The 16,054-nt window shown below is 43.7% G+C and overlaps 1 protein-coding gene across 1 annotated transcript in view; it reads left to right on the forward strand.

The window, feature by feature from the left end:
• The first annotated feature begins 3,297 nt into the window (after positions 1-3,297).
• Tfap2d (transcription factor AP-2 delta) overlaps positions 3,298-16,054 on the forward strand; it is a 50,674-nt gene continuing 37,917 nt past the window's right edge. Inside the window, exons 1-3 of the mRNA XM_051204419.1 lie at positions 3,298-3,336; positions 4,422-4,919; positions 8,297-8,357. Of these exons, the coding sequence (XP_051060376.1) occupies positions 3,298-3,336; positions 4,422-4,919; positions 8,297-8,357 (598 nt within the window). The remainder of the gene's footprint in view (positions 3,337-4,421; positions 4,920-8,296; positions 8,358-16,054) is intronic.

Here is a 16,054-nt window from a genome sequence, read left to right on the forward strand (position 1 = left end):
CCCCCTGGAGAATGTGTAGCCAATCACTCTCCAAGAAAGGAGCAAAACAGAAAAAGAGGAATTAACTTTGCTGAAAAGCCCAGTCTTTGGGTCAAGCAAGATGTCACTTATTAATTGCTCAAGACTATTAATTGTTGAGAGGGGGACAGAAGGGGGAGATGTCTAACAGAAACCAATGCAGAGGCTTCACCTCACACAGAGAAGGCATCAAACACACCTGCCTCAATGAATTCATTTATAAAAGGGGCACACTGAGCAACCCGAGAGCAGATGGGAAGGAATACTGACCAATTCGTACATATGGCACAGATGATTTCCCCCAACTAGCTTTTCAGGGTGAAGCAGCTTTTTGTATTTAAAAGTTTCTATAGGTGGGAGGGAGCAGTTGACCAACTGAAGCTTCCCTTTGTCTAAGATGTTGATGTTATGAGTGGGACATGGGGGAAAGATGAACATATTCCAATGGAGTCTGTCAAAACAGAACTTGTAACAAAAAAAAGTGTACACTTATCCTTTTCTTTTATCTCCCTTAAGTATAGTTAAGTACTTCTCTCTGTGATCTTTAGCTGCCTCCGAGACCAAGAGTGTTCAGCAACTAACCTAGAGAAATCCATCCTACCCTTTATCTGGATGCTTAGAAGTCACTCAAGAAGGTGGAACATGGATTGGGAAAGCAATGGAGAGATACAACTGCCAGCAATTCAGCAATGTCATGAAATAGTCAGAAGGAAGAGGCAGCTAGAAGGCACCCTGTGACACAGTCTAAACTTCCCTACCAAGAGCATCATAAGACTCATTTGTAAGGGAGGGGCTGTTCATGGCTGTCTCTGGAGATAGGAATGAATATGTGGTTCCAAGCGGCTCCACTACATGCTGAGTAGGCAGCCATGCTGTCCTGAGCCTCCTGGTTGTCCTAGAAGAGAAGAACATTGTGCATCCTGTCCTTGGACCTAAGCTAATAAAGTCCCTCACTTTAACTGAAGACGATGTTACTGATAGTTGGAAGGGGTGGAGAAAGATGGATTTTGCTTGTCTGAGGTTCTATCCTTTCCTATTTGAGTGCACACTACTCATGAAGCTAACATTATGTACCAGAAAATGAGTCTCACCATGTGATTCATGAGATAGCTGGCAGGTCCTCTCTAGTCTTCTGGTGGGGATGGGATTGAACTTTCTCAGGCACAAGATTCCTGAGATAAGATTATAGAATCAGTCCTCAGGTCCCATGAACTACCACGTATGATCATATTAGTTAGGTCCAATTTGGGTAAGCTATGAGAGAGATAGGCTCAGACATAGCAAACAAAGACTCTAGTGCAAGCATTTGGGGGCATAGCCTCTAAGCCCCAATGGTGTTCCTCTTTCCCTCCTACTTAAAGATTATGTTCTATATTCTTCCTTTTCATGCTCACTGACCTCACTTGAAAAGCCTGCTGATGTCACTAGTCTACAATGTGGAATTGGGGGTGGGGTGGGTAAGTCCATCTTGACAGGAAGAGCAAATATTGGCTGCTGATTCTGTGTGGAAGTAAGGCATCTTCAATCTCTGTTTCTGACAATGCATTTCAATTCTTGTCATGTGCCTTTGTCCATGTGTATAGAGCCAAAAGCTCTGAGTGACAGCCCAAGTTACCCTGCATGAGCATATCCTAATAAACCCTCCCAAAACCCCCAACCAAAAAAAGAAAGCCACATGTCTGCTTGCCTGCGGCTTGTTATTAAGACACCTTCTCAGATTAAACACTTAAAAGCTAACCAAATGAAATAGCAATTAAGACTGAATCACCCTGTCTGCTTCTCAGATGAGCCAGTGAAGTCAGCCAGTTTTGGGGTCTTCCTTCCTTCCTTCTTTTTTTCCTTCCTTCCTTCCTTCCTTTCTTTCTTTCTTTCATTCTTTCTTTGGCATAGACAAATTTGCTGATAAAGCCTAGCATATTCTCCATATTTTGAGCTTGTACCCATCACACACAAACACACACACACACACACACACACACACACACACACACACACTTTAAACACTAGACCACTAGACAACTCAGTGGACCAACCTAAATTTTGAATGAAGTAAAACTCCAAAAGCTGTCTGAAAGTTGGGAAATCCACCAAGAAAAGGAAATAGATGTGTGTGTTCTCTCCTTCCAGCACTCTCTTTGTAAAATGTAACTTCTAAGCATTTGGGGGTTATTTGGAGGTAATGGTATTCAAAAGTATCTGATTCCACTATTAAATGGTCCAGACTCCAAGCCTACAAAATAAAAAAAAAAAAAAAAATAAAGAAAAAAGAAAGAAAACAAAAGGCACTGTTTGCAAGAGGAAGAAGGAAAACACAAAAGAGAAGGGAAATAAGCTGGGTTATGAGTGAGACACATTTATTTAAGTGTGCAATCTCCTTCACGGATCTTTCGTCTCTTGAATTTTTTCCAGTTGTGCCACTTCATTGAGACAGAAACTTAGGACTGTCCATCATGGCTATTTATCTTTAAAAACTGCTGGAAAAAAAAATGTTAGCCACCACCCGGTGTTGCCTTTCAAAAAGGGAGAAAAAAAACCCAAATTCAATGTAAACATGAGAAAAACAGTATTGGTTTTACTTGGAAGAAGGCAGACACCCCACCTGGGCAAAGCTGAGTCTAATGTCTGTAGGAAAAATCAGTTTTCAGCACCCAGGGAACCAATAGGAACAAATGCTCAGTCATGTAAAAGAAAGGTTTAATTAATATATATTTCTGTCGGCAACGTGCACATATTGGGGGTAGATTTCCATCTTCACAATAAAAATGTGTAAATCCTCTCAGCAGAGATGAGTCCCACCTCAGTCTGTATAGGAAAGCACGATAAAGGTTGCGGAAAATGGATAAAAATGTTGAAAGAAGCTCCAGTTCCTTATTAGGCGAAGATACAATATTTATTCCTTGTCTCATGGGATAATCTCCTCTGCCTATTGTCCTCCCCGTTCTCAGTGCTGATGCTTAATTTTCAAAACTTCTATATTACCAAGGGACCTACGACATCAGCCAAAGAAATTCTCAGCAAGTACAAAATCTGTTCCAGGGAGCTGCTTTTGTGCAGAGGGAAAATTTTGTTCCTACAGGTTTTTAAGTGGGTACGAGGCAAGGAGCTATCCGATCCGGGCAAAACCATTACAATTTAGATCTGTATCTACAGAGCTTTTTTTTTTTTTTTTTTCCTTTAAAAAAAAATTGGAAAATACAAGAAGTTTTGGATTTTTTTTTTTTTTCCTGATTCTTTTTTTGGAGGGGGAAATTGCATCGTAAGCTTCTGGAGAAACACAACATGTCAGCTACCTTTCCCGGACTAGTCCACGATGCGGAGGTATTATTACTTTTTTTTGTGAGCGTGCGCGCGTGTGTGTGAGTGTGTGTGAGTGTGTGGTGGCGGTGGTGGCGGCTGTGGTGGCAGCTTCCCCTGCCTCTAATCTATATTGGACCGTTACGTTTAATTATAATCTGGCTTTCGGGAGAAGTTAAGGAAGGGAAGGGGAGAAAGTTCGTTATGACATCTGTCGCCAGGGAGGGCAACTCTCCACTTTAAGCACCATTTGCGGTAATGAGGGAGAAACATAATCCTAACAATAAGGGGGGGGGGGATGAGGAGAAAGCTAGAGACACAGAAAGGATTCTCGGAAAAGCAAAGGGGCTGATGGGGGGCGGTAGGTGGACATTGGGGGATGGGGAAGAATGTACCCCTTTTGTAAGGGGCTTATTCAAGGAATGGGATACAGAGGACCGCAGAAGTGAGCAAGTTGAACAATTTTCACAGACTGGGGTTTTAAATATATATATTTAACATATGTACAATTATATATGTGGACGATGATATTTTTGAGCAACCTAGGCTGAACATCTCTCTTTGCATGGCCAGGCAGCGTTTTGGTGCCCGGGTTTGCTGCAGCTGCGAGGTTCATCCTAGTTCTCTGCCCATGGACTCTCCTGCTCATCCCCCAGTCACCTGCAAATCGGATGCCTAGCTCCAAGCACAAGCTGGGAAGGGAAGGGCGTGTGTGTGTGTGTGTGTGTGTGTGTGTGTGTGTGTGTGTGTGTGTGTGTGTCTGTCTGTCTGTCTGTCTGTCTGTCTGTCTACCCACCCGGCTGTTTGTCTGCGCGTGACTGTGTGAGTGCGAGTGTGGTATCACCCCCACCTATATAGGGTGGGGGATTCCCCCCACCCCACTCTCTGTACTGTGAAGATGAGGCCGCCCACCCCCAGTTCAACTGTTCTGGAAGTCTGCTGGGCGAAGGCTCTCACTGAGCCCTGGCTGTTCTCCCGAGCCCAGCGCGCTTGCTCTTTCTCCTAGGAGAGCCAGGGAAAGCTCCCCGACTCTGGGAGAGTGGCGCCTAGGTTGCAAAATGACAAACCTCAAGTTTTTCTGCTCTCCCCTTTCCCCCTCTTCCTTCCAGATACGTCACGACGGATCAAACAGCTACCGTTTGATGCAGCTTGGCTGTCTGGAGTCCGTAGCCAATTCCACGGTTGCCTATTCCTCCTCCTCTCCTTTAACTTACTCCACCACCGGCACCGAGTTTGCGTCCCCCTACTTCTCCACTAACCACCAGTATACCCCGCTCCACCACCAGTCGTTCCATTACGAGTTCCAGCACAGCCACCCGGCGGTCACTCCCGACGCCTACTCTCTGAACTCGCTCCACCACTCACAACAGTACTACCAGCAGATTCACCACGGGGAGCCCACCGACTTTATTAACCTGCACAATGCGCGGGCGCTCAAGTCCTCCTGCCTGGATGAGCAGAGGCGGGAGCTGGGCTGCCTCGATGCCTACCGCCGCCACGACCTGTCCCTCATGAGCCATGGCTCTCAGTATGGAATGCACCCAGATCAAAGACTCCTGCCAGGGCCCAGCCTGGGGCTGGCCGCCGCGGGAGCCGATGACTTGCAGGTAAATAAGCATGCAGCGGATTTGTCTGCGCCCTCCCCCTCGCCCTCCCCCTCCCTCTCTCAGTGCTCTGAATGTAAGTCTCTCTCTCTCTCTCTCTCTCTCTCTCTCTCTCACACACACACACACACACACACACACACACACACACACACACACACACACGACTTAGGGAAAGTCATCAAATTGCAGGAGGACCATGCCCACTAGGTTCCTCTCATTGGATCAATAGCTGCAGCCCCTATTTGGGGCCAGTCCTCAAAAGTCTTTTATGAATCTACATCTCTGATTCTGAGAGGGTCAGTGTGTGAGGCCAGTCGAGCTGGGTATGAATCTACCGGTCTCAGAGCAAGACCCTAAAAGCTGACGACCAGTTAATCGTACACCCCAATTTCCACCATTTACAGGGTCTATGCTCATATTTCCATCGCTGGCCTAGACAGAACCTGTAGGGGAATCTGCTAATTCGTGGAGGCAGAGAGGTCGTTCTCAAGAACGCGTTGGAACACACGCTTGAGCAAAAGTTTCACAAGCATTAGATGGCTGTGTCAAGTAAGGAGCCACAAAAGAAAGCCTCAAAACTCAGCCCCAATCAAATAATTTCACAATGCACTTCACCAGAGTGTAGCTGCAGTTTTCTCTGCCTGAGAAGACCCGAGCTGGTAGCCCAGCAGGAAGCTGTATGTCTTTACTCTTTTTCTCTTCTGGTCACTCCATATTATGTAAGATGCAACTCCAACTCGTTATACTGTCAGAAATGAGGAAATAAAGGGAGCAAGATGCATAGGGGGGGGAAAGCCGGAAGGAAAAAAAAAAAAAGGAAGGTACTGGGTGACAGGGAGGAAGGGAAAGAGAATAGAAATGAATTCAGACATAGCAAAGAACACCATTTAATCAACTCTCTCACTTTCTTAACACTGTTTTGCACATTCGTCGCCAACAATAGAATTCTTAATTAAGTGATGCCATTGTCTTAGACACATTTCAAATCAATAAACCCACAAAGGTCTAGAGTAAGAACCCAAAAGAGTCAAACTTGAACTTTCTTTTAGTGGGAAGCACCTCCTTCCTTTTTCAGTCTGCACGAAACTTGCCATCTCCACACTCCCCTGAAGATTGGGAAGATATTCCAGGAGTACAACTTGGAGACAGAAGAGGTCTCTTGTTGCGCACGGAATATCTTTCCCCCTCCTCTACCCCTGAGCAAGAGATTAATTTTAAATTAATGTGAAAGCCCTTACAGTTCCAACAAAGAGCCATAAGCACATGATTCGTGCACAAGAAAAAAGATTTCAGTCCTTAAAGCTTGACTTGCTACACTTACATTCACAAGATAATTTTATACGCTTAGGGCATTTTTGTACGTTTTTCACAAGGATCTCCTTATGTCTCAGAAGGGAAAAAAAATCTTCCATTCAATGCTTAGCTCAACTAAAACCTATTTACTCCTTTTAATAGCCACGTCTGCTGCTGATTTTTTTGTATCTGTACAAATTTTTTTTCTGTGCTAGGCACAAAGCTGGGCATTTTTCAAAAGAGAGGATTAGAACATTTGCAAGCACTGGACAAAGACAGAATCCTGTGCAAAAGGACACCGTAGTTTATCCAATTTTCGACTTAGTGCCATTCAACTGGTCATTTATGCAATGTCATCTGACCAAACAGCATGTATTGCTTATGGGGGGGGGGAGTTTGTTAAGTGAGGAGACCAAGATCATTTTCTGCTGAGAAAATAAACATCTTAACAGTGCGTCAGAGAGTGAGAAAGGGAATTGGTGCACTTCCTTGGAGAGTTTAGGTGTCCTTTACATTTTACACTTCAAATATCTAAAAATCTTTACTGCAGTCTATTTCTTATATATTTATTCTTCCTTTTCCTTTTGTTACTTGTGTTGAGATAATATTACTCACACCGAGGAAGGAAATGTTTTAAGATACTAGATGAAAGAGTATGGTGTGCGATGTGTGTAAGCATGTATGGTCATAAAGACATCTATATGTGTATATACGTGCATGTATTATAGTATGTATGAAGAGTAAGACAAGTTTATAAATCTATAAAGTTATTCTGCTCTTCTGGATGTACTGAGCAGAATGAAAAAGAAAGAACCATAGCAACATTTAAAACAAGAGCCAAGAGGGAGTGTGTGGGGGAAACCCGTCTCTCTCCTTTTATTTCTTCCTTTTTAAAACATTCATCAGCATATGCCTCATTTCAAATGCAACAAATGTAAATATACTTTTCCCTGCACAGAATTTTAAGTGAAAGTCCAATGGTTTAGAGGGCGGTCTAAGTCTGCCTAACAGATGCAAACGGTCTTGTGGCTTCAGTTCCATCTTTGAGTCCCCTAAAAAGATTTGCTATGGCCAACAAAGGAAACTGTCACACCTTTTCCCATCACTGCTCTAATTTATGCTCAGTCTCCAAGTTTTTTTTTCCATATTGATTTGATAATCACTTTAAGGCAGAACATTTAAAATAAGAAAGAGCTGGTGAGGAGGTTGAAAGAGGGGGGGTCTTACAGGCCTGCCTCAATATGGTGAAAATGGGGAGGCAAAGGGAGCCAGGGCTGTAAAGGTTGTTTTGTAAAGTGGGTTTTTATTATGCACCGACTCTCTCCGCATTTACTTAACTCTTCACGGGCTGTTGGGTAGGTTAACACCCTTCAAGGCCTCTTTCATGTCCAATACCTCGTTTGTTTGTAGAGGAAAATGAGCTTTTAACACGTTTTGATTCAGAAGGGAGTAAAAGACAGACACAAAGAGAAATTTTTATTTTTCATAATGAGAAATCAGCAAATCCTCTCCAGTTTCCCAGTTCAAATGATCACTCAGCACCTTGGGAGCTTGGAGAGCTCCAGAGAGTGAACCTGAAGGAGTTTCCTCCATGAGACCCATTTTGGAGAGGCTAATTCCATGTTCCTGCTTTGGGGGAAAACAGAATCCTTAGAAGATATTCTCATTCCTTCACGTGAAATATTTTTTTCCTCTGAACCTCCAAAGAAATTCATGATTCCAGACATAACACTTAAGCTATAATTTTCTTCACCCTGAAAGTGGTGAGCATGTGTTGCCTGTGTACATGCTGTGTCCCTTCTCGGGGACCCAAAGGACATCTCATCCTTTTAGGTCCAAATGAAAATCTCTTAAGGCCTCTGAAGTGAGTTATTGGGGAGTGATATAAAATGCATACCTTAAGATGAATACAAGTTTCAGATTGTAGTTTCTCTTAAAATACTTCCCCTAAAATGTTGTTTGCTGAATGATGCCTTCCATGGCCTCCCTAGACAGAAGTCAGAGATACACTAGTCTGAAATATTTCACCCACATGGTCATGGCTCTCATATTTTAATGTTTCTGTGTCCTTTTCTTTTATGAAGGGGTCTGTGGAAGCCCAGTGTGGGATTGTTCTCAATGGCCAAGGGGGAGTCATAAGAAGAGGTGAGTAGGACCAACTTGACCTCGGTTCCTTTGTTTTGATGATCTGGGGAGACTGCAAACATCAGGTTCTTTGTTAAGGGGAAAAAAATAAACAAACCAAAAAGCAGAATTATGTTAGGTAGTTATGCCAGTTCCATACAAGCATATCTACATTTAAAAGCTTCCTTTCTTCCAATGACACTGTAGTACCAGGTAACTTCCAAGACTTAAGCTAGGAACTATCTCTTACTCCACACAGAATGGCTACAGAATCAAAGTTAGGGAGAAAATTGCTGGGATCAAAAACAAAAGTTTTCACACTTCTTTCCCTTCACCAATACCAAGTCCTGGAGCAAGATTTCTGGTTTCTTTTAGACCTAATGTGCCAGCCACAGCCTGGGTGTTTGGGGTGATGGTGTGAGCTATGGGCCTTGAGGGATCCTTTGAAAGGGCTGTATCATTGAGGCTTTCCAGGAGGCTAATGAGTCACCAATATTGTAGCTGCCTTATTTTTTTCGAAGCGTCCAGAAGATTTCTTTCTTTAATGGAGGGTAGGAGGAGGAGGTAGTGTTAAGTGTAGTGGATAAAGCTTTCTTGTTCCCATCTGTTGAGGAAAACATCTGAATCCAGAGTTACCCATGGCATTGGAAAGGGGGGTGAGGCGAGAGAAGAGAGCTGTTGCATTCAGCCAAAGCACTGAAGGGGGGCTGTATCTCAGATGTTTCATTTTGACAAAAGGTTTTGAACTATGACATTCACAGGGCCTCAAGGCAGTGCAGATTTTGCTGCCTTCCCTGCTTAACTGTACCCTGAGCCTCTGAAGTTTATTTCCCTAGCATGCTCAGTAACCCGAGGAGCACATGAGGCAAGAGACCAGCTGTTATCCTAACTTCATACGAATTAATAAGATGTGGTCTATTCACCAAGACTAATTCCTGCTTCAGGGCCACAGTTGTCTCTAGTAACCAAACCATTAAACTTCCGATGGAACCAAAGCTGTCCCTTAGTGCCTCTCCACGTCTCTCAAAGTGTGTGGAATGATTTGCTTTTTGGGAAGGAGTAGTGTACTCTTCAAAAGCTATGGAATATTTTGTGTTTCTGTGCAGATCTCATGACCCAGTATCCCCTATAAACTCCAGAAGATAAAGCAAAGGATGCTTATCTTTGTGAACTTGGTTGTTTCAAAAAAGTGTGTGCTTGGAATTTATGTTGAATTTAAAAGAACTGCTCCAATATTTTGCTGCACTTTTCAATATTTCAAATTTGTTTTTTAGAATACGGCTAGCCATCCCTCTTTATAGATATTAAAAAGGAACAACATTAAGCTTTCCAGCCAGGCCTGTATTCAGCCTTACTGGAATAACAAAACAGAGATAAGTTTGTGAATATTAAATTTGAATGTTCACAACTGTTGGAAGTAAAATATACACAGTGAAAGGGAGGCTCAGTAAGTTGATGATTGGGGTCTGTTGGGAAGGAAAAACACTAAAGATGAGGCCAAGCGCTCAGGGCGCACAGACACCGTGGTGCTGAAGGACAGCGCCACTAATTAGCGAAAGAAGCCGGCTGCTAGGCAAGCCGAGCTTTTCTGCTGGGGTTCGTACTTTCTACTTGTATTTGCTAAAGTACCTCCCACAACGCTTGACTATCACATCCAAATGGTTATAGCATAATTGACAGGCTGAAATCCTGAAATCCGGGCTGGGCGCTGGCTGTAGATGCCGTGTAATCAATAAAGTTTCCAATGAGAGTTAATAACACTTCCTTTTCTTCTGGCCATCCAAAAGGAACTAAGCTTTGAGATGTCTAAAAGATGAAAGCGCGCGCTTACTTTATGCTTGGGTGATGTTTCCTTGATTTTGTACAATTCGGTACCTGTTGGTTTCACTTTCTAAAATCCTTCTCTTAGTCTGCTATTTTAAACCAAGCATGTATTGTGTAGGAGAAAAGTGCAGTTCCCAAGGAAAAGAACCTGGACCTTCAGAGTTAGGCAACAACAAAATCTGTAGTCCCCACCTGTGAGTAATTCAGATCCCAACATCTGAGCACTATTTCCCATTCCCACATGTCTTACAGGACAGGAGCAGGGTGTGCAAGTGGCCGTGTGTGTGTGTGTGTGTGTGTGTGTGTGTGTGTGTGTACGTGCGTGTTGGCTATCAGTATTCATAATTTCCAAGTGGATAGCAAGGAGTTTTCCATTTTGTCAACACTGGCAAGACCCTAATGTCAAAATACCTAGGAAACCCCTTCTCTTGGTTGGCATGGCTCTGTGCACACCCCAAAAAGCTCCTAGTGCCAATAACTCAGGCCATCAGAAATAGAACATCTAATTCTTAAGTCCCTTCCCATTCCTCCTAGGGTGACAATGTCTATGCTTCACAAGCTGATCTCCCTTAAAGTAAGAGCCTTTGTGCTCCCCATTTGCACACACATCTCTATTGCTCTGAAGCCAGCAAAATCTGCACTGCACTGTGGCCCTGTGAATGTCATAGTTCTTGAGTATATTTACATTCCTGGTAATAATCAGCATTTACAATACTAGAAAAAAAATATGCTTCGCTTCGCAAGACACTCCCTCCCAAGGTCTGCCTTGAGGAAAGATACGTGCCACTTTGTGGTACCCGAGGTGGGTAGAAAGAAGCTGGCCTGGATTGCAGAGGGTGGAGAGATGAGGAGTCATCATTCACTAGGTCTGTAGTAAAGAACAAAATGTCATTTCTGAGACTCACTTTGTTAAGTGTCCATTACATTTTCTTTTTCTGCGTGTAAACGACGGTCTGATAGCAAAAGATAAGGCGGGCAGACCAGGAAGGTAGCAGGGAGGTAATTACCACCTAGATAAAATATTTGCGGCCGCCTCGGAGGCCCAGCTCCCTGCGCGCTCACTCCCGGTTAATGGTGTGCACGATTTCGCCCGCAGCTCCGCCGCTCCGACCATCAGAACCAATAATCTTTACTTTACCCTGCACTTGCGTATCGATAGCTTCTTTCGCCCCGGGCATTGGCTTTGATATGTTAATATTTCTGAGTAACAAATTCTGCAGAGATCATATTAATGTTGTTCGTACAGAGTGGAGCTTTGCCTTCGTTGAATATTCAGACAGTGGGTTTCAAAAGGCCTCTCTTGAAGGAACGGGGCTTCTATTTACAGGAATCGCCTATGTTTTTAATCATTTAATGAAAAGAAAGAAAGGAAAGCCCACTCTTTTTTTTTTTTTTTTTTTTTTTTTTTTTCCTGGTGACTCTTCTGAGGCATCCTGGTGGCCCCTCCCTTTTGTCAGACACCCAGGTCCTTTTATTTCTTTCTGAGTATTTATTAATAAAATGTTGATGAGGACCACGGCAGTGATGAAGCTAATCATGAATGGCCTCAGAATGGAATCACGATATGGGGTTCACTCGGATAAAGGGGATCTGGCCTTTGCACAGGCTTGAAGATGAGAGGACTTCCTGTGTGGGGGGTGGAAAGTGACTCCTTGGCCCTGATCTCTTTTGTGTAACCGGGATGGCAAACTAAAAGAAAAAAAAAAGGGGGGAGGGGGGTGAAAAAAGTGTAGAGGGGCAGCGCCCTTGTTTCCGCTTTGTGATCATCTTGCCTTGCTGCCCCAGGCTAATTTCCGAAGCTTAAATACCGCTGTAGCCTCTGGGCCACGCGGAGAGGGAAGGAACCTACCGGCCACTTGCAGGCAAGAGCGCTTTCCCCGATTGCCCTTGGCTACACAAAATACAAACTACTTTGAATCAAAACATTTGGGGGGAATTAATATGATTTGAACTGTGCACGTTTTAAGGGAGCGGGAGGGTATCAGATCGCTGAGGCGACTGGCTCGCTAAAGCTGGGGCGTTTGTACCGCTGTGCAAACATTGTCCGATCTGATTTAATTTTTCTTCAAAATAAGTCCTTCTGCCAATGCAGCCTTAGCTTCAACCGTCCTGTCTACCAATAATAGATAGCACAGAACTGATACTTTGTATTTTGTCGCCCTTACAGCGACTGGCCTGCTCCTCCTCAGGAGGACGCGTGCGCCTTGCTTTGGTTTTTTTCAGGACCCTCCTGGGTCTTGCTTGGACCTTGGGATCTCAGAGTTGTAGCTTTTGGCAGCTTCTAGAAGGGGCAAAACAGAAGATGAGCGGGTAGCTTAATCTCTCTTCTTTTGTCAGCATCCCCTCAGTGAGCCGCTATCTCGAACCTCTCCTAGTTAAGAGGGCTCAAACTCATTTCTTAGGGTCTTCAACCTTTGTGAATGAAAACAGAGCAGGTGACACACTGGACACTTCACCCACTCTCCTCACGCTAAAATGAGCATACTTACGACTTGAAATTCTATCTCTTTTCCCTATCCTCTGAAACGCGTAAGCCAAGGCATCTAGAAGCATGGTTTGTTGGACAGTGATTTGTCCCGAGGAAGGAAGTATTTCGCCGCCGCCCCCCCCCCGTCCTTCCACTCCCCCCCCCCGCTCTGGAAAAAATCACCAGGGTCCAAAGTACGTTAAGCTTTTGGAAGTCAGAATTAATCCCTGAGCACACACTACAAGGAAGCAGCTATCTGCCCCTTACCCAGTTCTGTTTCTTTTGTTCTGCTGGGACGCAGTGCTGGCAGGAGGGAGCAGCAGCTACCTGAAATAGCAACCAACACCTGTAATAACACATCCCTCATCCGAACAGCACAATTCGCTGCTGACACACCATCAAAGGCCTACGCGATGGCAACTCTGTTCCCACCTCTTTGCTGTTCGATTACAATTAGTACGCGCTGCCATAGGAGAAGGGGGGAATCCCACGGGAGGGGGCACAGAGTTGGTAAGGGGAGAAAGGCTAGAGGGAGAGAGCCCAGAAAGATCCTACCCCACCTGTAGGACAAGAGCACCTCCCGGAAATGAAACCGCAAAACAAACAGGGACAGGAAACTCCTGTAACCGGTTACACATTTTTAATGTGTCAAAAAAAAAAAAAAAAAAAAAAAAAAGCGATCACTGGAGATGAAGAAGGGGAAGAAAAATTCCCCACCGTTTGTATTTCTTTCATTTGAATTGTAAACATCTGTTTGGCTGTAAGGCGAACAGAACATTTATTTTGCTCCTAAGAGTTGGTCTAATTATGTCAACACCAACGTTGGGGGGGGGGGCGAGTGGGGCGGTGCTGAGGTGCTGTGGCTTTGCACTGGGGCCTAGCAAGCCCAGTGAAGCAGGCTAGGAAGTATTGACCAGAGGCGCCAGGGGGCCTCTTGACACAGCTGAGTGTGTTCTAGGGATGGGTGGGGCACAGAGACTCAGCACAGTTGTGCAGATGCTGCTCCTTGGAGATAACCACTCCTGTCTGATCTGCTCTAAGCGTCTAGTGTGAGAAGAGACTTTTCAGCATTTGGTTTCCCATTAGGTTGCAGTGCAAGCAATGGGTAAATGGGCATCAAACTTCGGTGCTTACTCTTTGGGATGTGGTAGCTGCTTAGCATAGAGTTGATACTGAGTATCATTACTCAGGCTGCTGAATACGAATCTGTTCACTTCCTGTAACACATCATCAATTATGGGCAGAAGGAGAATAGGTGTGGACAGCTTCAGTTTTCAAGTAAACCGATTAAGAAAGAATTGTCCTCCAAGCTAGTATGCCATGTTCCTACTTGTCACCAATGCCTTTCCCACCAACCCGTGGTCTGAAGAGGACAGTTCCCCAAGGAACTCCAGCCTTCTTCAAGCTATTCAGGATTGAGCAGGGCATGAAGGACAGTCTAAACCTGTGTTATTGTGCACCAGGTGTAGTGATAACTACAGAATTTGGCTGATCTCTCCCTGTTGCTTTGGCAGAATTGTGTCTTTTATTAAAAAAAATAAAAGGCATGCCCCAAACAAGAGATCTAGACTAGATCATTCTTAACTTACATAGCTACCCATTAGAACTTACGGATTCACAAGAAATAGGAATGGTCTCCAAATTTACAAATGTTGACCTCCCTAGAAATACTGCTTCTCTGTACAGTATGAATGTGGAAGAGAGAACTCCCGAGAAGTTCTGCACAACCTATTTGACTGTCATCCCCAGCTGGATGACAGAAAGTGAATATCACCCATTCTCTGTGAGAGCTGAGGGGTTTCAGAGGCACCATGAGGACTTTGAGTGGGGAGCACAGAATGACGGCTTTTAATAGCTTGGTGAAGTCCATTTCTGATCATCCCCTGAGTTCTCATCATCACTGTTTGTAGTCTCCATTCCCTTAGCTAGGTTCTACCACATCACTACCTTAGTTACAAAGGCAAAACCCTGGCTATCGTGTCTTTGTTTTATTCTCTGCCCTCCTGAAAAGAAACCCACTGGGAAGAAAGATATCAGGTTCCCCAAGTTGATGTAAACTCTACAAGTTGCCCAGTCTTTAGCCAGAATAAGAGAGTTCCCCAAGGCTGCAACGATGCCACGTATCAAAGCAACAGAAATTCCCTTTAAAGATTCCGTGACATAAAAAATAAAAGAGTCTAGAGTTGATGGATAATCCTGAATACAAAATAAATCCTTGAGGCAATTCGTGTGTGCATAAAGCATATTGTTAATATGCAGACTGTGTTACTTACCTAATACATGGCTACTTTAACATAAACCAGAAGCCCAACCTAGATGAAGGAGCAAAACACCCAGGGCCTCCAGAGTTCACAAATGACTAGGTAGCCTACCCAGAAGATGCCCAGGGAACAGCCTACTTTCAACTAAACCAAAAAGTGATAGATTTTGAATGCAAGAAAAACTAGACATAACTCCTTTTTCTAAAATTGTGACTATCATTTTCTCGATAAATTGGGTTACTAAGGACGGGAAAAGTCTAAAGTTGTATGGTTCCATTTTCCTAGCAGACAGAAGAAAAGAAAAGATAAAAGAACAAAAGCAAGCAAGCAAGCAAACAAACAAACAACAACAACAACAACAAAAAACCCACAACCCCTGTAAATGCTCAGACACTTAAGACTAATTCTTTTTCTTTGGTAAATTACTGATGTGTACAGGAGCGATCATAAATGTTAAACTATGTGTTTGCTTCTGATTCATAGTAACCGCAGGTAGAGACCTCCTCTCAGAAGTAGAGTGGATGGATATTGTATACGAACATTTATTTTTATTAAGTTTTCATAGTTTCCTTCACACTGACCTAAATCCTCAAGCAATCAGTGTCATGACTCTGTCAGTCTGACCATAAAATCCAGATTCACTGAAATTACCTTGATTTTTAGTTCATTTCAACTTTTGAGGAGTTATTTTCCTCTATAAGTGCACAGTGCAAGAATTAATGAAAGTGAATGAGTAGAGAGCCACAGCCCCTAAGAATCTGTGAAATTTCCTTAGCATTGTTGCTATTGTATTACTTTTGAGATCCATCAGAAATTCAAAGTGGGAAAGAATTGGTAAATTTGTTCCCACCTGCTAAAGGAGACAGTTTACAGTTTTTACACATTTGACTCCAAGAAAAGGGTTTTAGTTCAACGGTTGACAGAACTTCTGACCTCTCGGACTTTAAAACCTAGGTCTCATTTCCAGATAATGGCATGGGGGAATTTTCTTTTGGAATCCACCATAGACTTTTGCCACAATGTCTTGACATCTGTCTTCCCTCCCTTTTGTATTGTCAAAACCTTGAGCCCTACATATTGGCTCAGAGTTGTTAAGGGAGAAAGACCTTCATCACTAGCAATTTCAAAGCTGGCTTAGGTCGGAGGTTACTTACTGGAGCATAGGC

The sequence above is a fragment of the Phodopus roborovskii genome, unplaced genomic scaffold (assembly GCF_943737965.1).
Source record: "Phodopus roborovskii unplaced genomic scaffold, PHOROB, whole genome shotgun sequence".
NCBI lineage: Eukaryota > Metazoa > Chordata > Mammalia > Rodentia > Cricetidae > Phodopus > Phodopus roborovskii.